This window comes from Narcine bancroftii, chromosome 4 (assembly GCF_036971445.1).
Source record: "Narcine bancroftii isolate sNarBan1 chromosome 4, sNarBan1.hap1, whole genome shotgun sequence".
Taxonomy (NCBI): Eukaryota; Metazoa; Chordata; class Chondrichthyes; order Torpediniformes; family Narcinidae; genus Narcine; species Narcine bancroftii.
The window spans coordinates 85,048,643-85,070,127 of NC_091472.1; the positions used below are offsets into that span (position 1 = coordinate 85,048,643).

Sequence of the window (21,485 nt, forward strand, 5' to 3'; positions counted from 1 at the left end):
TGTCACCACATTTGATGAGTTCACAATAACTGTACAACATGTTCTGTGAAATAAAATTACAAGTGGAAAAATAGGTTTGGGTCCAATGCAATCCCTTTGGGAAAAATGGAAAAGAGGGCATTGTGTGCAAAGAACTCTAAACTGTAAATTCAGAGGCCTGTTATTGTTGGAGATTGCTGGCAAGATTCCGAGGTCATCTGAATTTTTGTCTTATTATGTTGAAAAGCTGAATAGAAAGTTTCAGGATTGTATGTTTGATACAGTGTTTATCTTGCAGGTGGATGTTGCTGACCCAAGATTTCAAGCCATTTATACTTCACATCTGTTCAACCTGGACCCTTCAAATCCTAATTTTAAGAAAACTAATGCCACGCAGTCTTTTCTGCAAGAAAAGGCAAGGCAAAGACAAGAGCAGCAGAAGCAGACCGCATCTCTCGCAAGTCAGAGTAAAATTACTGGAGAGGATACAGTAAGGGTCAAGAAACCTGTAGACCATGGACTTTCCTTGCTTATAAAATCAGTGAAAGCAAAATCAGAACAATTTCAAGTCAGAAAGAAACAAAAAACTGCGTAACAGAGCCTGTGCACAAAGATATAAATCTTTTTTGAATTAGAAGGTGTATACCAAATTTCAAGTCTTAAAAACATGCATATTTTTTATATTGTATGTTAACTAAAAGTAAATAGTTTGGATAATTTTTTAAAACCTTCCAGAGTTACATGTGTAGTGCAGACTGCTTTATTGTAAATTTATAGTTCATGAGATTGTCAGCTACAGGCTGTCTTTTTTACCAACATAATTTAATTCTTACCACTGTTTGTAAACAGGATTTAAAGATCCTGTTTATGTCCACATCATCAAATGTTCTTTGGTGAATAGTCAATAAGAAGGAGCTTTCTACTGGAAAACAACTTTATGGAAAGCAAATGCAAAACAAAAATGTTGAAGATCTGACAATGTAGGTGAATTTCATGAAAGACTTTAAAACTTCTGCCAGATCAAAATTTGTGACGTTGAGGGAAAACGTAAGCCAGTCATCTTTTTAATTATGCCTTTTTCTTTCATTTAAGTTCAGAAAAAGACATTACTTGGTTAGAGCAGTTTGTCACATTTGATTAGCTTATGTTAATAAAACACATCCTAAATGGAGGCAAAGTTGATTGCCTTAAATATTACTGAACATAAAACATTCAAGTGTGAAAGCCTTGGGAAGAGTTAACAATTTTCGGAATACGTACCATTATGAACAGCAAAAGAATTTGCTCTATCTTTGAATGTGTGAAAGAAGCATCTACCTTGTCAATAATCCAGAACATATTGTACATAAAAAAAATAAGTTTTAACCAATAATAAACAAGTGAAACATTTTATTAAATGTATCCATAGCTATTAAATTTGTTTTATGTGGGAGTGCTTTTTCTTTTGAGGCCATGAATGGAGGTTCTGGATTCGTACCTTCATCCAGGCCTTTATCATATTATGTGACATTTAAACACTATTGGTTTTCAAGTTGCCATATATTGAACTAAAGGTGTGTGGGGATGCATGCCAAAATTAGAGAAACAGAATTATGAATGAAATTGCACAGAGATTTGGGAAGAGTCATGAAATAATTTTAATCACAAGTATGAATCTTTTAAATTGGAAGTGTGGAGTTGAGATTCATCATTGAGTAAGCAGGAATTGTACATTAAGGTTAGGATGCAGATGACAGAATAGGATGATCAAAAATTATTAACAGGGGTGAAGGACAGGTTAGCCAGCTGTACAATGAAATCAAATCCAGAAGTGCAATTCCATTGATGTGGTTTTAAATAAAAAGTTGAGCAGCTAAACAGGTGCTTTTAGGTGTACCATCAGTACCCTCCCAAGCCTGACTTCAGCAGCCTATTATGTGTCCTTCAGCCTCCAAATCCTTCACTAGCCCACTGCTGTGGTCACATTCCTTGTCACCTTACTTCTCCTTCTCGACCAGTTGTGGGGAGGAAGTGTTCTGTGGGTGCCTGGCATCAGCCCATTGATCCCCAGAGCCTGCAATTCTCATGGCATGATGCCAATTACGATCACTATCAGCTTGGCCAGAAAATTCCTTGGGTTTACTGACATTTTAAAAAAATACACCACTGGCCCCCATTACAGGCCATTAAAAATCTGCATAGGGCCATCTGCAAAACAGCCCCATAGAGGAGCGCTGTCTTCTCTCCCTGCACTTACAGGTTTGTGACAGCACTGCCATTAAAGCCTCCCTGGTGCCAGGAAACAGGATGCCGCTGAGCTGGTACAGGACATTTTGAAAGAGGAGGGAGAAAAGCTAGAGGTCATGATCCATAAAGGTACCAATGGCATAGGTAGAAAGTCAGATGTGGTCCTGCAGATTGAGTTCAGGGAGCTAGGTAACAAGTGAAAAAGGAGGACTTCAAGGGTTGTCATCTCAGGATTGCTACCCATGCCACAAGCCATGAAACAGGATGATGCACTTTAATGCATGGCTCAGGAGGAAGGGATTTGATATTTAGATCAGAGAAGGTAGGAACTGTACAAGAGGGATGAGTTACACCTGAACTGGAGTGACTTGTATTCTCAAGTGAAGGTTCACAAGGTCCACTCAGTAGAGTTTAAACGAGAGTGGCAGTGGGTAGAAACCTGAGCAACAAGTCAGCAAGTGGAAAAGTTGAGCCGATGGCAGATGCTAATACAAGCAATGCAGGAAGGGACAGGTGAATGGTCACTGAGATTGATGGGCTGAAGTGTGTTTGTGTTAATTCAAGGATTATTGCGGGTAAGGCAGATAAACTTAACCATATAACCACTGACAGCATAGAACAGGTCAGTTCGGCCTTACTAGTCCATGCCGTAACAAATCCCCACCCTCCTAGTCCCACTGACCAGCACCCGGTCCATACCCCTCCAGTCCTCTCCTCTCCATGTAACTATCCAGTCTATCCTTAAATGTAACCAATGATCCCACCTCGACCACGTCTGCCGGAAGCTCATTCCACATCCCTACCACCCTTTGCGTAAAGAAATTTCCCCTCATGTTCCCCTTCTAATTCTCCCCCTTCAACCTTAAACCATGCCCTCTAGTTTGAATCTCCCCCACTCTTAATTGAAAAAGCCTATCCACATTTACTCTGTCTGTCCTTTTAAAATCTTAAACACCTCTATCAAGTCCCCCCTCAATCTTCTACGCTCCAGAGAAAAAAGCCCTAGTCTGCACAACCTTTCCCTGTAACTCAAACCTTGAAATCCTCTCAACATTCTCGTGAACCTTCTCTGCACTCTCTCTATTTTGTTTATATCTTTCCTATAATTTGGTGACCAAAACTGTCCACAGTACTCCAAATTTGGCCTCACCAATGCCTTGTACAATTTCATCATAACCTCCCTACTCTTGAATTCAATACTCCGATTTATGAAGGCCAACATTCCAAATGCCTTCTTCACCACACCATCTACCTGAGTATCAGCCTTGAGGGTACTATTTACCATCACTCTTAAATCCCTTTGTTGCTCTGCACTTCTCAATAGCCTACCATTTAATGCATATGACCTATTTAGATTTGCCTTTCCAAAATGTAACACCTCACACTTATCTGTATTAAATTCCATCAGCCAATTCTCAGCCCACACCTCCAGCCTTCCTAAATCACCTTTTAATCTATAGTAATCTTCCTCACTGTCCACACCACCAATCTTTGTATCATCCGCAAACTTGCTTACTCAACTCTCCACCCCTACTTCCAGATCGTTAATATATGTATAACTTAGCCGAGATAGTCCTTGAAATTCAGATATTGTGACCATTATAAAACATGGTTGCAAGAGGGACTGGATTGTCAGCTCATTGTTCCTGGGTTTTGTTGTTTTTAACAGGATCGAGAAAAAGGGGGGAGGCATAGCATTGAAAATCAGGGCAAGAGTCAGTTAGAAATAAATTAAGGTGCAATTACTCTAGGATAATGCAAGAAGCCAGGGGTGGCCAAACATGCTTAACGTCACATACTTCAGATGTTTGAGAGCCGCAAGACATGAAAAATAAAATACTATACACGTTTTTACTCTTGTTGGCTTTGTGACAAATTTTATATAAATATTAAAAATACATAATATTTATTCATGTATGGAGCTTTTCAGTCATCAAAAAGTGCACATACTCTATACATGTAATAATTGAATTTTGGGGGTAAAATTTAGAGAGAGGGTTGACTATTTTAGTCTACTTTTGACTGCAGACCTGTGTTGTTTGGGGTGTCGGAGGGGAGGGTGGCTGGAGTCTAAGTAAGAGTTTTCAGTCAGGGCAGACTCTTGCCTAATCCCTGACCGCCCTCCCTGGCTGCCAACCCATCTGAGCTACCGATGTTCCAGCTGTGGACAATCACAAGCCACGGCCTCTAAAACTACTTTTGTGAGCACCAGCTCATTCGATTCCTGTCTCAGCTCACGTATTTGTGCAAGGCACACACTATTTGTCGAAGAGCCACATATGGCTCGTGAGGCGTGGTTTGTCCACCCCTGCTATAGACTGCCCAATAGCTATTGGGAGGTGGAGGACATGTAAGCAGACAGATTATTTAACGCTGCAAAAGCAACATAGTTATTGTAATGGGAGACTAACTTTCACAATTTTGATTAGGATATCCTTGGTGTCAGAGGCTTAGCTGGAGCAGCATTTGTTTAGCGTTTCCAGAAGAGTATCTAGAAGTTGCATTAGATAGTCCAAGTAGAATCAATCCGAATTTATCATGAACATGTCATGAAATTTGGTGTTTTGTGGCAGCAATGTAGTGCATTCACATTATAACAATCTTTCGACAATTACTATATTTAAAAAAAATAGAAATAATAGTGCACAAAAAGTAAAGCAGTGTCTTTGGTTCATTGATTATTTGGGAATTTGATGGCATTGGGTTCTTGTGCGGTTGGGTGGTCGTGTTTAGGCTCCTGCACCTTTTTCCTGATGGTAGCAGAGTGAAGAGAGCATGCCCTGGGTGGTGGGGGACTTTGAAGTTAGAGGCTGTTTTTTAAGACACTGCCTTATGTAGATATCCTAGTGCCTGTGATGTCATATGCCAAGTTAACAACCCTCTGGAGTTTATTTTTGTCCTGAGAGTTGGCACTTCCATACCAGGCATTGATGAAATCAGCTAGAATGCTCTCAACAGTACACCTGTAGAAGTTATGAGAGTCTTCAGTGACATACCAAAACTCCTCAGACACCTCACAAAGTATAGCTGCTGGCGAGCAGCCTTTGTGATTGCATCAACGTGGAGGCTCCACCTCGATTTGGATGGAGCACAAAAAAGATTTGTTAAGATAGCACTAGCTGTAGCAAAAAAATGTATTATGTCAACCTGGAAATTAGAAGATAACTTGAGAATACAACAATGGTATATAGAAATGAATAAATGTATTCCATTAGAAAAAATAACCTATAATTTAAGAAATAACATTACAATATTTGAACAAATGTGGGAGCCATACATGAAACACAATAGAGAAAACCTACCGTGGACATCTTCCACCTAAGGAGAAGGAGAAGAGAATGAAAAGAACTGACTCAGGGGAATTTCTTGTGTATTTTTATTGAGTGACAACATTGACGGGTTTAATGTATCTTATATTCTGAACTTTAAATAAATGGGAGGGGAGGTGAGGGAGGGGAGGAGGGAAGGGGGGGGGGGTTGAAAACGACACTATATATTTAAGAAGGAAATGTATGTATCTTGATCAATATGGTTTATAGTGTGAAAAATAAAAAAATTAAAAAAAATGTCGAAGCTCCACAAATCCTTGGGGATGTTGACCCTCAGGAATTTGAAGTTCTTGACCCTGCCCACCACTGAGCCCTGGATGAGGACTGGGTCGTGTTCCCCTGACTTCGTCCTGAAGGGACTTTGATGAACATGAAGTCTGCATGGAGAAAGAAAGGAGGGACTGGAGCTTCTGATGAAAAGGTTAGGACAGGTAAGTCCCCAAATTACGATGGAAGCAGGGAAGGGATTACTGGGGCATTGACAATGATCTTTCTGTCCCTGGCCAGGAATGAAACAAGGAAGTCTGCAGATGCTGGGATCGTGTGCAACACACAAGCGTGCTGGAAAAAAACCTCAGTAGGTAAGGGGTCACCTTGAGTTTCTTCAGCATCTTTGAGTATTGCACGGGTGGGCGGGGGATAAATGAGATGGAGCCAGGAGCACAGGAATCGGGGAGGCAGGGACTGAATGGGGGTGGGAGGGGCAACATTTGCAAGTCGGGGTTCCCAGCGGACAATGGGACTTTCTGTGGGCAGGAGCTTCTTCCCCATCAACGCCGCTGATCATCGGATCAAGCGCCCGCCGATGTGACAACCCCAGCTGCCATGCGCTGGAGGCGGGAGCGCAGTTGATCCGGAAGTGAATCGGCGCGTGGCAGCAGACCGTGAGCGCGGCGCTGGTCCCGTCCTGGTCAAGTGTGCGGCGATGCCCACGCGTTAAACCAGCGCGCGCTGCCCGGAACGGAGCTGTCAGCGAGAGGGCGGTCGTCCCCGTCCCCGTCCCCGACCGCGTCCCCGTGCTCCGCGGGCTGCCAACTCGGTCGATCGATGGCAGGGGAAAGTTATGGCGTCCGAGTGTGACCATGGAGCCTGCAGGGAGTGGGTGCCTGGGACTTGCGGACGTCCACCCTCCCGAGGCTGGCGAGGGAGCCGCGCTCATGAGGAGGAGCGAGAGAGACGCGGCCGCAGACGGGAGGAGCGTGGGGTTTGTCCTTGTGCACGCAGGTGAGCTCTGGCCGGGCGTGGCCGGCCCCCGTCAGCCCGGTGCTGAGACCTTCGTCAGGATTGTAGAAAAGTAGACAGGCGTCTGAATAAAAAAGGCGGTTGGAAGGGGGAGGAGCACCCCCTCGTGTTGAGAAGGGATGGGGAGCGGGCTAAGTTGACTTATCATCCAATTGCCCAAGGATAACCTGATGAAACCGGTCCTCCGTGCAAAACGTGCGAACACACCCGCAGATGGAACACACATGCAGACGGATGCACAAGAAGCGAACCCTCCTTGGACGACTATCTCAGTAAATGACGTTGATTGGGTGGAGGGAGACCCCAGTCTGGTCCTGCAGATTGACCTCTGATCCATTTCTCTGTAGCAACCATACCACGCTGTGATGCAGCCGGCCAGGACGCTCTCGATAAAGCTCTTGTAGAAAGTTGACAGGATAGCCTTGCCTGCCTCAATCTTCTCAGGAAAGGCAGTTGCTGTTGTGCCTTCCTGACAAGTGAGAGATGTGCGATCGCTGTTGAGGAAAGTTCAAATTTACATACATGATTTCACATTACAGCCCTGAGATTTTTGTTCTATGGGCTAAGTCCAGTAACTAACCTGTATTCATCAGAAATTAAACACACTGCAGATGTACAGCAACAAATAATGAACACGAGTCTCTAAATGAGTATAGTTACCCCCTATTGTTCAAAAGTCTGATAGTTGAGGGGTAATAACTATTCTTGAACCTGGTGGTATGAGTTCTGTGGCACTTGTACCTGTTTCCTGATGGCAGCAGTGCGAACAGAGCATGGCCTGGGTGGTGTGGATCCTTGATGATTGCTGCTGCTCTCTGATGGCAACGGTTCATATAGATATGCTCAATGGTGCTGAGAATTTTGCCTGTGATGTGCTCGTCTGAGTCCACTGCCTTTTGTGGGATTTTTTTCTCAGAGGTATTGGCCCTTCCATACCAGACTGTGATGCAGCCAGTCATCACACTTTCCACCACACATCTGGAAGTTTGCCAAGGTTTCCAATGGCCATACCAATAATGTCCAATATTCTTGATACCAAACCTCTAGAGGAGGTAGAGGTGCTGACGTGCTTTCTTCATGATGCAGAAACGGATCTCCGAGATCGTGATTCCCAGGAATTTTAATTTGCTCACCTTCTCCACCTCTGATCCTCAATGATCACTGGATTGGACATCTCTGGTTTTTCTTTCTTCAAGTCTACAATCAATTCCGTGGTCTTGATGACATTGAGTGTAAGCATATTATTAGTACACCATTCAGCCAAGTTTGCAGTTTCTTCCTTTTGCTGACTCATGACCCTCTTTTTTTTACAGCCCTCTACTATGGTATTGTCAGTAAATTTGTATATGGTGATGTTGTCATCCTGTGCTCTGGTTAGTTAAACAGAACACTGCACATTGAAATGTACATGACATTTGGTTTTTTTTGGTAAAATTGCCTCCAAAGTTGTCACTGCTGTAGTTTAAATAAATGTACAGGTAGTACATAAAACAGTACAACACAGTACAAGCCCTTCAAGGCTCAACAGAACTGAGCTTCAGACGTAGGTTTCCACCTTGGCCCCTGCGACCTACAGGACAGAGCCTCAGTCACTAACTCACACCCTGGCTCTGGGAGGCAAAGTCTCTCTCTCTCTCTCTCTCTCTCTCTCTCTCTCTCTCTCTCTCTCTCTCTCCCCCCCCCCTCACACTCTGACTTTCCAACACTCATCATCCTCCCATGGACCATTCCTACCTTCCACCTTCTGATCCACCCTATCCTCCCCACCCTCAACACCGTCCACCCCATTGAATCTCCCCCTAGCCCTTACCTGGTCTTCACCATCCTGTCCGACCCTCCCTTTTGGAGACTGAATGCACTGTCCTCAAAAGAGGCCTCACTTTCGTCCCCCTTTGCCCACACCTTAACAAGTTTTGCGCATGCCACCACATGTTGAACTCTTCTTCCATCAGCTCCATCTCCATGTTTACTTCTACAACCACGATTCTCCATCCCCCACCACAGACCCCTTCTCCTGCTTTAAAGCATCTTCCTTCTCCTGGACTCCTCATTCTGTTCTTCTACCTGCTCTGGACCTTTATATTTCCAACTGCTGCTGTGACATCAAACGTTTTGACATCACTTCTTTCCTCACTCATTCCAATCTCACCCTCTCGAAACGCCTCCACTCTCCACACCAATCCGAACCTCACCATCAAATCTGGCACACTAACCTCTATCTGGCCGGAACCAGATGTCAACTCTCAGACACCTCCTTTTACCTACCCCTCCAACACGACTCAACCAAAGGTCATCAAACCACGGTATCTCACACCATCTCTGAACTTATCACTTCCAGTCACCTCCTTGGTGCGACCTCCAACCTTATTGCTTCCCAACTCCAGTAGCCCATTTCTACCTTCTACCCAAGATCCACAAACCCAATTGTTCCAGCAGACCCATCATGTTCATGTGCTCCTCTCCTACTGAATTGGTCTCCGCTTACCTTGACTCTGTTTTGTTTACCATCGTCCAGTCCCTCCTCACCTACATCCGGGTCACTTCTCACGCCCTTCATCACTTCAACAACTTCCAGTTCCCTGAACTGAATAGCCTCATATTTACCATGGTATCCAATCCCCATACACCTCCATTCCCCAAACTGAAGGCCTCGAAGCCCTTTGTTTCTTTCTGGACAATAGAACCAACTAGTCCCTCTCCACCATCACCCTCCTCTGGCTGTCAGCACTTGTCCTCACCCTCAGTAATTTCTTCTTCGACTCATTTTACTTTTCCAGGTTAAAGGGCATGGGCCCCAGCTATGCCTGCATTTTTGTTGACTATGTGGATCAATCTACACAGGCCAGGCCCCTCAACTCTTTCTCTGCTACATCGAAGACTGCTTTGGTGCTACCTCATGTAGCCATGAAGAGCTTGTTGACTTCATCCACTTTACTGCCAACTTCCACCTCAACCTCAAATTCATTTGGTCCATCTTCAGCAACACTCTCCCTTTCCTCAATCTCTCTGTCTCCATCTCAGGAGTGTTACGAGCCCAGAGGACCCCAAAATCCAGCAGCAATAGATGTTCACCACGACAAATGGTTCCTGAAACAAAGGTTGCTTTTAATTATCTTTAAACATGAAAATAGAATCAAACTTTAATTTATCACTATTGACTTACTTAACCTAACTTAGACCCCCCCCCCTTCTAATTCTAAGCGCACATGTATGTAATGTGTGCGTAAGTTCAGAAAAGTTCTTTGGTTCACAGTCCAATCTCACTTCTCATTCCTCCAAGTTTATTGGTTGCAGGCAATTCTTATACTGTGCACAGATTTAATATTTAAAAAAGTTCACCAGGCTTTGGTGCTTGAAAGTTAAATGGTTACTGGTCAAGAAGGTTCTTGTCGGTTTTCAGAGAGAGATTTGTTGTTCCAGGACATTTACAACTGATTTACTTCCATCAGCCACCTCAGTGTCTTGCTGATGAAACTTGCCCCTTCAGGGATCTCTAGATGATAACCTCTTTCTTTCAGGTCACCACAGAGTTCCTTTTTGTTTTCCTTATTCCAAGTGAAACATTAGACAGCCAGTCCTCTCTTCTTGCATGAACCACAAGTGCTTTGATCAGGCTGAACAAAGTACTCACAACCTGTCTTCCAAATGGGGCTTTCCACAAGCTTGCCAGCTTGTCCTGTTCCAGTCCTAGCTATTGTTATTGGCTGTAACACTGTAGAAGTGATCTCTTTGTGTGTGTGTCTCTCTCTCTCTCTCTCTCTCTCTCTCTCTTTCTCTCTCTCTCTCACACACACACACACACACACACACACACACACACACAGAGAGAGAAAGTCTGTTTGACTCTCTCTGCTTGCAAAACCACATGATCCTCTTAGAACAGCTCCAGACAATCTGCGGCTCCAACAAGATCTTTCATCTATTGCCTTTTGTGAACAATTCATTAGTGAAGTCTCTTGAACCTTCTCCAAAGCTCTTGTAAAAGCTGTGGAGCTGATATGTCTAGCATTAGCAGAGGTCCAGTATTTCAAATAAGATCTGTTTTAAAGTATTTGTATGTAACATACTCTAACAAACCTTTCCCAATTTATCTCCCAAAAACTCTGTCACAGGAGACAAACTCTCAACAGACATCTTCTATAAACCCACCAACTCCCACAGCTACCTTGACTGCACCCCTTCCCACCCTGTCTCCTGTAAGGATTCCATTCCATTCTCGTAATTCCTCTGGCTTTGAAAATGGCAGCATGGATTTGTCTACATCGGCTGCCTCCTGATCATGGTTGCTGTAAGAACTTAGATGTTTGGAACCATGAACAATTTTTAATCAAATAAAAATGGACTGCAGGGAGTCATGTGTTGCCAGTTGGACACACTGAACAGGAGCGGATCTGAGGGGATGTTGCAGAGTTGTGGAACTCACCTCTCGGAGGTATGGAACTTCGGATATGGCCATGAGAAGGAGGCCAGCCGCCTATGTTGTTGGTGGCCAGTGGTCTTTCGGCTCTTCAGAGCATTGTTGGAGGTGACTATTGTCAGGCTGAGTGGAAAGGACAAGCAGCGGAGTAGGTGATGGTGTCCAGTGCGACAAGTGATGTAGAGCCATGACAGACTCGGAGGTCGGGGGAGATATGTGCCTAGGCCTCATGGATAAATGGAGGACTTAGAGGCTGTGATGTCTGATCCTCAAGGGATGGACAGCACCAGAGGGCTCGGGCCATATGAGCTGATGTCTGGGCTGTATTTGAGTTCCCTACCACTTGTGAATGGAACATCTGTGAAGGGATCCGTAGCCCAACCTGTTGAAGGCTGTGTGAACAGAGACTGCAATGGCTCCTCAGTCTTTGGAAATGTTCCTCTTCACCCAAAACTGGTGCAAATTTTATAATATCTAGCTGTAATCTATCTCCTTGTGGACATTGTCTGGTTTCTGAAAATTGATTGTATGATGCATTGTATTGTATTGTGAGGTAGTTTTTGTACCAGGTCAGGGGAACATTATCTTGGTTTTAAAGCTGTATGGTATTAATTGTGATAAATCAATCATTCCTGACCTGATACCTGATCTGAACCAAGGATGAGGACTTCCATGCCAGATCATTAGAAATGTCTTTCTTCTTCAAACAAAGTGGCTTTCCCTCTTGGCACTCATCTGCATATCCTTCATTACCCGCACATCTGCCCTGGCCACCTCCACCCCCATGTGCAACAAGGACAGGATTTCTCTTGTCCTCACCTTCCACCCCACCAGCTTTTGCATCCAATACATCCTCCTCCACCGTTTCTGCCACCTACTACGTGATCCCACTGCTAGACACATATTCCCCTCTCCACTTTCCACACCTGAGTGGGCACCCTCCAACCAGATGGAATTAATATCGACTTTTCTAGCTTTCGTTAAACTGCTCCCAACCCCCTCCATCCCCTGCTTCCCCCTTCCTCTCTCTTTTCGCACAGGCATGATAAATTCTACCAACTCCCTTATCACATCCAGTTAACACCTTTTGTTAGTCTGGATTCCTCCCCTGTTGTTTGAATTCTGAGATTTTCTGATCTATCCTGCTTCTGCCTTTTCTGATTATTTTTTCCTTGAAGAAGGACTCAGGCCTGAAGCGTCGGTAAATATATCTTTGTCCCTGAAAGATGCTGAAAAGTCCAGCTGAGTTCCTCCAGCATTTCAGTGTTTTTACTACAATCACAGCGTCTACAGCTATCATGTTTCACTCAGTGTTATGCCGACCTATGTTAACCTAATCCACCATCAATCTAACCCCCTTCCTTACATTACAGCCCATAGCACTGTTTTCTTTGCATCAATGTGGTTGTCAAAGAGCCTTTTAAATTTCCCCATTGTATCAGCCCCTTCCTCCCGACAAGGTAGTGATTTCCAGGTACCCACCACTACCCGTGTAAAATAAATAAAGTTAAACCTACCTCTGACATCCACTCAGTTTCCCTCCACCTTAAATGGATATCCTCTCGTATTGGTCATTGCCACCCTGGGAAAAAGGTCCACTCCATCTATCCCTCTCAATGTCTTACACACCTCTATTAAGTTGCCTCTTATCCATTGTCACTCCAAACTGAAAAGCCCGAGCTCACTCAACCTTTCCTCCTAAGATTTGGTCTATTATTCAGCAGCATCCAAGTCAATTCTGAACCTTTTTTAAAGCTTTCACATTCTTCCTATAATGAGGCAACAAGAACACAATACTGTAAATGTGCTCTTACTGGAGATTTATAGAGCTGTAATATTTCCTTGTGGCTCTTAACTCAATTCCCCGACTTATGAAGGCAGCGCACCGTACACCTTAACCACCCTATCAACTTGGAGGAATCTATGGCTTTGGATTCCAAGATTTCTGTATTCCTTTACACTGCCAAGAATCCTGCCATTAACCTTGAATTCTGGCTTCAATTTTGTCCTTCCAAAATGGATAATTTTACACTTTTCTGGATGAAACATGATTTGCCACTTCTTTGCCTAACTCTGCATTCTTTCTTTGTTTTGCCACCGATGATAACCTTCTACAATCTCCACCTTCCCTGTAAAATTACCTCCCACACTTTTCCTTCTCAATCAGAGGAAGGGAGGGGAGCTCTCCTCTGGGTGACCAGCAAAAGTCTGGTGTCCAGATGTCCTCCAGATCCTGCAACCCTCATGGCTTGCAACCAAGTATGGTCACTATCAGCTTAACCAGACAATTCCATGGGTTTACTGACATTAAAAAAAAATTAATTGCTGGCCCCTTCTACAGCCCGTTAAAACCTTCACAGGACCATCTGCATAACAACCCTATGGAGGAGTGCTGTCTTCTCTCCCCGCAATTGTAGGTCTGTGGCAACGCTGCCGTTAGAGCCTCCTTGGTGCCAGGAAACAGGATCCCGCTGATCTGGTACAGGGCATTTTGAAAGAGGAGGGAGGGAGGGAAGCTAGAAGTCATGATCTATAAAGGTACCAATGGCATATGTAGAAAGTGAGATGTGGTCCTGCAGATTGAGTTTAGGGAGCTAGGTAACAAGAAAAAAAGCAGGACTTCAAGGGTTGGCACCTCAGGATTTTCACATACTAGTGAGCCGAGAAACAGGAAGATGGTGCACTTTAATATATGCTTCAGGAGCTGGTTCAGAAGGAACAACAACAACCTTCATTCAGTCTACAAACTTACACACCCACCCTTCACTTTCTCATCCAAATCATTTATAAAAATCACAGAGCAGATCCCCATGGAACACCATTAGTCATAGATCTCCAGGCAATATATGCTCCATCTGCGATCACCCTTTCTCTCTGTGCACAAACCAATTCAGATTCTGCACAGTCAAGTTTCTGATCCCATGCCTCATGACTTTTTGTATGAGCCTTCCTTGGGGAACCTGGACAAAAGTCTTGCTAAAATCCACATACACCACAATCAGAATCAGAATTTTATTGTCATGAACGAGTCACGAAATTCATTGTCTTGCAGCAGCGTCACAGTGTAAACATTCATATAAACCACCTTACAACAATAAATAAAAATAGTGCACAAAAAGTCAAAGAAAGGCAGTGTCTTAGGTTCATTGATTATTTAGGAATCTGATGGCAGTGGGGAAGAAGCTGTCCTTGTGCTGCTGAGTGCTCAGCTTTAGGCTCCTGCACTATTTCTTGATGGTAGCAGAGTGAAGAGAGAATGGCCTGGGTGGTGCAGTGTCCTTGCGGATAGAGGCTGCTTTCTTAAGACACCACCTCTGTCCTCAGTGGAGTGAAGTCTAGTTCCCAGATGTTGCAGGTCGAGTTAACAACCCTCTGGGGTTTTTTCTTTTTTTAAAATATTTTATTTTGAGAATTTTCAATCAACATGTGTCAAAATGAAGAATAATCAAAAGAAAAAAATCAATATCAATAATATTTACAAAATAATACAAATATCGATCCGTGTGTCGATGTTAAAGAAAGGAAGAAAAGAGTCAACGTGATTCAATTATTATAAAGAAATAAAAGTAACAATATTACAAAAAAATGCAAATTCCATGTTGAACCAAAGGGAGAAAAATATAATAGAGAGAGAAGAACAAAATAAGAGGAACCCTCCCAACTCTTAAGAAACAAGAAGAAAGAAAAAATGAGAAAGAAAAGATTAGCTTCACCTAGAATAAACCCCACTCCCATCAAGGGACAAATAACCTGACTTATCTAGGGTCCTCAGTGCTGAGGCAGGAGACAGGAGGGGAATAATTAAAGATTTACCCCGATGTACCTTAGGTATGAATTCCATATTCTTGAAAATACCTCACACCTGTTTCTGATGTTATAGGTGATTTTCTCCAGGGGAACACAATTACGCATTTCTATCTTCCAGCAGGCTAAACGTAGTTGGGAATCAGATTTTCAAGTAACTGCAATGCATTTCCTGGCCACCGCAAAAATAAGCTTAATGTATTTTAATTGATATTTTGGAGTCTTGCATCTTCTGAATTCCCCTATAAAAATAATTTGGGTGCCTGAGGAAAAAATTCCAGTCATTTTTTTCGAGGAGATTACCCAAATCTTCCCAGAAAGGCCTCACTTTCGGGCATGACCAGGTTAAATGCAAGAAAGTACTTGTATCTTCTCCACATCGAATGGTCTGATATTTCCAATTTCAGTTTTTGTAACTTTTGTTGAGTAAGGTATAGCTGATGCAAGAAGTTATATTGCACCAGCCAATACCGTACATTAATCACATTAATCATGTTGCCCCAACATGTTGGACCAGCAAAATTGATCAATTTCTACACCCAACTCTGATTCCCACATTTGTCTTGATTTATCAAGCCCTTGTTTAGGGATTCCTACCTGAAGTAAGGAATGCATTTTTGAAATAATTTTTTTGTGCTCCCCTTTCGATCCAGGGTCTCTATTTCACTACACTGCAGTAAGGTTAGTGCTTGACCTAATTTGTCCCTTAAATAAGAGCTTAACTGAAGGTATCAGAAAAAAGATACATTTAAAACTCCATATTTATTCGAGGAGTGTGTTAGGTGAAAGACCCCGTCCCCCACCTTGTCCCCAATTTGACCATTAATTTTATTCCATATTGTGATTATATGCTTTAATAGGGGGGCTTCTTTAGGATCAGATAATAATTTAGAATTACATCTATATATAAGATTTTCTGCTACACTCTCACCAAACTTAAGTAACTCCAATTTTACCCATGAAGACTTGTCTCCTCCATCAAAGAAGGAGGTGACAAACTTCAATTGGATTGCCCAAAGATATTTTTGAAATCTGAGAGCATTAATCCTCCCAATTCATAATTCCAAGTTAATTTATCAATAGAGACTTTGAAAGGCTTACCTTTCTATTGAAACTTCCTGATGCAGTTATTAAAGTTTTGAAAGAATCTGAGGTATAAGAGCAGGGAAACTTTGAAAAAAATATTGTACTCTAGGCAGCACATTCATTTTAATACTGTTGATCCTTCCAACCAAAGTTATTGGGAGGCACATTCATTTAAGATCATCCTTAATTTTCTGAAGCAAAGAAAGATAATTAAACTTACATAAATTCTGCAGGTTGTTAACTATCTTAATATCTAAATATTTAATCCCATTGAATGGCCACTTAAATTGAGAATTTTCTTAATTTGTTCATAATTCCCACCTGTAACTGGCATAACTTCTGTCTTGTCCCAATTGACTTTATAACCCAATATAACCCCAAAATCTTCCAATTTAGACTGCCTTTTTTGTATCAGAACATCATCACCAAATAAATTGATTTTATATTCTTCCTGATAGATCCTGAAACCTTTTATGATTGGATCTAGATGAATGGATTCTGCTAATGGTTCAATAGCCAGGAGGAAAGGAGCTGGAAATAATGAATAACCTTGTCTACTAGATCTGGACAATGGTAATGCTGATGAAATTTGGCCATTAGTTATTACTTTAGTTTTAGGCTCAGAATATAGAGCTCAAACCCAATTAATAAAAGTTTGTCTTAGTCCAAATTTTTCCAGCACTTTGATAAAAAGTCCCACTCCAGTCTGATAAAGGCTTTCTCTTCATCTAGAGCCACGGAGACACTCAAGTCATCTCTTGTTTGCACCAGATATAGAATACTGAGCAATCTGCATACATTGTCTGCCGATTGCCTCCCCTGCACAAAGCCTGTCTGATCAGCATTTATTAATTTAGGTAAATAAGTTCCCAATCTATTTGCTAAGGCTTTGGCAATATTCTTATAGTCTCTATTCAAAAATGATAAGGGCCCATAAGACGGTTCCAATGGATCCCTATCTTGTTTGGAAATCACCGTAAAAACTGCTGTTGGAAAGGACTCCAGGAGAGTGTGGTTCACCACTGTTTGATCTAATACCTTCATAAACAGAGGCATTAATAAATCTTTAAATTCTTTATACAATTCTGGTGGAAATCCATCCTCTCCCAGGGATTTATTTGGGTGTTTTTTTTTCTTGTTCGTGAGCATTGGCACTTCCATACCAGGCAGTGATGCAACCAGCCAGAATGCTCTCTATAGTACACCTGTAGAAGTTTTTGAGAGTCTTTGGTGACATACCAGATCTCCTCAAACACCTCATAAAGTACAGCACCCTGGTGAACTTTCTTCGTGATTGTATCGGCATGGAGGCTCCAGGACAGATCCTCAGATATGATGGCATTCAAGAATTTGAAATTCTTAACCCTCTCCAGTACTGAACCCTTGATGATGACTGGGTTGTGTTCTCCTGACTTTCTCCTGAAGTCCACAATCATCTCCTTGTTTTTGCTAATGTTGAGCACAAGATTGTTGTCGTGACACCACTGAATGAGCTGATCTCTCTCCCTCCTGTACCCTTTTTGCCTTTTGTGATTCTATTGATAACAATGGTGTCATTGGCAAATTTGTAGATAGTATTGGAGTTGTGTCTGGCCACACAGTGTATAGTGAGTAGAGCAGTGGGCTAAGCATGCATCCTTGAGATGCACCTGTGTTGGTCGTAAGGAGGAGACATTGTTTCCAATTCGTATTGACTGTGGTCTACCAATGAGGAAGTCAAGGATCCAGTTTCAGAGGGTGTGCAGAGGCCCAGTGTTTGGAGCTTCTTGACCAGCACTGATGGTTGAAGACTGAGCTGTAGTCGATGAAGAGTAGCCATATGTATGAGTTTTTGTTTTTGAGGTGATCCAGAGCCGAATGGAGAGCCAGCAATATTGCATCTGCTGTGGAGTGATTATGACACTGGATGAATTGCAGTGGGTTGAGACCTTTGCTTGGGTACCTGTTAATTCTGGCCATGACCAACCTCTCAAAGCATTTCATCACATCCACTCTACCATCAACCTCTTCTTTACCTCGCCATGCTCCACCATATTAGACTATTCTATGCTGACCTCACGTTCATCAAGGTACTTCTCCCTGGTAATCACATAAGATCTTCACTACTTTCTCCATCTACAGGCATGTTTTCTTCCTTTTTTCTGAGCAGTCATCCTCCTGTTCTTTACGTATATGTCAAATGCCTTGGGGTTTTTCCTTCATCCTGCTTCATCCTGCTTCGCATCCCCTTCTAACTTTCTGTCTCCTTCTTCCTGGCTACCTTCTAATTCTCAAGAGCCCTAACTGATTTTTGCTTCCTAAACCTTAAATTTGACCTTCCTCTGAACTAAATTGTGCCACCTCTATTGCCAACCATGGTTCCTTTACCTTTCCATCCTTTTTCTGTCTCAGTGGGACAAATCTATCCAGAACCCCATGCAAATGGTCCGTTGAAAACACCTCCACATAGTAACTCTTTAAAAAAAAATGTCTCAAATTCTTCTGTAAATGCCAATTTATTTATATAATTTCATGGGAATTAATTTTCCTCTGCACCATATGAAATTAAGTATTTTTCACATTGGAGTCATGGCATGCGTGTGAAGATAGCATAATATATGATGCTAATTTGGATACAACCAATGAAGCACATGTTCATGAAAAAAGCAATGTGATCATGAATCTTGAATGTCCGAATTAGCTTTTTAATCCTGGAAAGATGAGGGCAGTCTTCATCACAGCTGCAACGAGCAACTATATCACAGATGTGGTCTTGGCAAATGAGTACTGTTGTGGCAGTGGCCATTGAGGTTTTTCTTGGAACAATTTTCCTTTAAGGTTCTTTGAACAAAGATTTATTTTTTACAATGAGATGCTGGAGGAATTCAGCAGGTCAGTCAACATTTATGGGTTGGGACCTTTCCTCAAGACTAAAGTAAAAATGGACTGACCATTTCCACCAATGGATGCTGCCTGACCTCTAAGTTCCTCCAGCGGCTCTTTCTTTGCTCAAGGTTCTAGAATCTGCAGTTCTGTACTTTTTATTTACACTTCTTCTAGCTATTCAAAGTGTATTACATGATGTGTTAAAATTACCTTTTAATTGGCATTTGTTATGTTCTCTTGTGTAGTCTGAATAATATAAATTGCCTAAATAACAATTATTTAAAAATGGATTATTTTAGGAGCAGGTTATCATTCTGAATCGAAAGCCAAGGAATATAAACAAGTTTGCAAGAAAGCTTGCCAAAAGGTAGGACTATTATTTGGCTTATAATGCAAGCTTAAAATGATTGAGAATCTTGTTTACTGGTATATAATAGCTGATTGTGAATCGAAAATTTTCACAAAGTGCTGAAAACTTAGTTAAAACAAAATGAACGTGAATATTTTTGAATGTATTTCAACCAGATACTTTGCATTTCAGGCAATAGAGAAATTGCAAACCGGTGCTCTTGCAGTTGATGTAGTGGCAGCGGCCCTCATTGAACTGGAGGTAGGAATTTAAGAAGAAAACTTTTTTTCATGCTTCATATGTTTAGCTTTCCAGTGTTCTTAAAGTTGAGTGCAATGAACTAGAGAAACTCATCAGGTCATGCAGCATCCATAGGAAGCAAAGCGTAATGAACATTTCAGGCCTGGGCCTTTTGTTAGATATAAACAAAACAGGCAGGTGCTTGTAAAAAGGTATGAAGAGGAAGAGAAAAAGGGAGGGAAAATGGGGAAAGGGAGAGGAACAGGTTACGAGGTTATAGGTAGATATAGATAGGAGGATAGAAAAGCAAAAGGCTGAGGTGATGGGTAGCAGCTAGCTCTGAATGGAGAAGGAAGGGAAGGGGAGTTGAGGAAAGGAGGCAGAGGTATAGGGAAAGAAGGAGACTCAGGAGAGCAGGTTAATGGAAATTGGAGAAATCATTGTTAATCTCTGGTTGAATAATGACAGAATATAAGGTGTTCTTCCTCCAATTTGTGGGTAGCCTCAGTTTAGCAGTGTATGAGACATGTCAGTGTGTGAATGGTTTATGGAATGAAATGGTTGACCACTGGGAAATCCTTGCTGTTGCAGCAGACAGAGCAAAGATGCTCAATCAAAAGATGTCGCAAACTGAGCCTAGATGAAGAGGAGGCCTCAAGCACTTTGTTGATTTGATTACCTTTTCCATTGAATAAAAGAAACAAATTGATTTTGAAAAGGAAGGAATTTCAATACCAAATATTTAAGATTTTTTTTAAGACATACCACACAGTAACAGGCCATTTTCGCCCATGAGCCCATGCCACCCAATTAATCTACACCCCCAGTACGTTTCAAAGGGTGGGAGGAATCCGAAGCCCTCGTGGAAAACCCACACAGGCACAGGGAGAACGTAAAATCTCCTTATAACGACATTGCACTAACTACTACTGAGAAGTCTTTTAAAGGAGTAATGTAGCGGCAGCTACAAACTCTGAAACACACCACAGGACGCTGAGGGGTTTCAGTTGAACTGATTTATTTGAATTTCGCGCGCGCCCTTTAAGGGCGGTCTTCATCACAGCTGGTGGTTCATCACATATGGTGCGTGAGCTCCACCATGCGTGGGCAGTGACGTCATCACATTGACCGAGGCGTGCACTGTGGCCTGAGCCACAAGGCACAGAGATATCCCCAACGGTGCCATCCTCCCACAGCTGCCCCGTCGGCATGGCGATACAAGCGGGGGCCAGTTTGTCACGAGAGATGTGTGCCGCCACAAAAACCCCCCCCCCCCCAGAACCGGCTTACATGACTCGCTGATTGGGCGGCCAACCCCGTCGTTTTGGTTGGGCTGTTAGCATTGGCTGGCTATGGTCCAAGTGTGCCGCCTTGAGTCTATTGTCTGTAAACAGCTCCTCCCTGCTCCCGATGTCCAAGGTGAATATCTTGCCTGAGCATTTCTGGACTTTATAGGGACCCTCGTAAGGGCGGTGCAGGGTGTGGGCCTCGCCGGACGGAAATAAAGTCTGTTGTAGCCTGCTCCTTGGGGGTGTAAGTCGGCCAGCTGCTGTGGTGGGTCAGTGGCAGGGGCGCAAGTGAGGGGAGCTTGTCCCTCCTGCCAGGAGGGCCCGGTTTTTGGTCCTGGAGCCAATGCTTGGGCTGAAGATCTCCCCAGGCTGTGACAATGGTGCGCCACAGTCCAGCTCTGCGGAAGATACCTATAGGACTTCCTTCGGGGCTGTTCTAATGCCAAGCAGAACCCAGGGCAATTTGTCCGTCCAGTTGGGACCGGTGAGGCGCGCCATGAGAGCCGACTTGAGGTGCTCATAGAAGCGCTCTACGAGTCCGTTGGCCTGGGGATGATAAGCGGTTGTATGGTGAAACTTAATCCCCAGGAGGTTTGCCAGCTGCGACCAGAGGGCGGATGTGAACTGGGCGTCCCTGTCGCTTGTCATGTGCACTGGGA

At 43.0% G+C, this 21,485-nt stretch overlaps 2 protein-coding genes across 12 annotated transcripts in view; both read left to right on the top strand.

Annotated features, from left to right (window-relative positions):
- esf1 (ESF1, nucleolar pre-rRNA processing protein, homolog (S. cerevisiae)) overlaps positions 1-1,395 on the top strand; it is a 95,242-nt gene extending 93,847 nt beyond the window's left edge. For all 3 annotated transcript variants that reach the window (XM_069931806.1, XM_069931808.1, XM_069931807.1), the window contains exon 14: positions 278-1,395. In XM_069931806.1, the coding sequence (XP_069787907.1) occupies positions 278-574 (297 nt within the window). In that variant the 3' untranslated portion in view covers positions 575-1,395. The remainder of the gene's footprint in view (positions 1-277) is intronic.
- A 5,002-nt stretch (positions 1,396-6,397) lies between these two features.
- The window catches only part of tasp1 (taspase, threonine aspartase, 1), a 150,165-nt gene continuing 135,077 nt past the window's right edge, over positions 6,398-21,485 (top strand). For all 9 annotated transcript variants that reach the window (XM_069931831.1, XM_069931836.1, XM_069931839.1 and 6 more), the window contains exons 1-3: positions 6,398-6,758; positions 19,248-19,315; positions 19,490-19,558. In XM_069931831.1, coding sequence (XP_069787932.1) covers positions 6,617-6,758; positions 19,248-19,315; positions 19,490-19,558 — 279 coding nt within the window. In that variant the 5' untranslated portion in view covers positions 6,398-6,616. The remainder of the gene's footprint in view (positions 6,759-19,247; positions 19,316-19,489; positions 19,559-21,485) is intronic.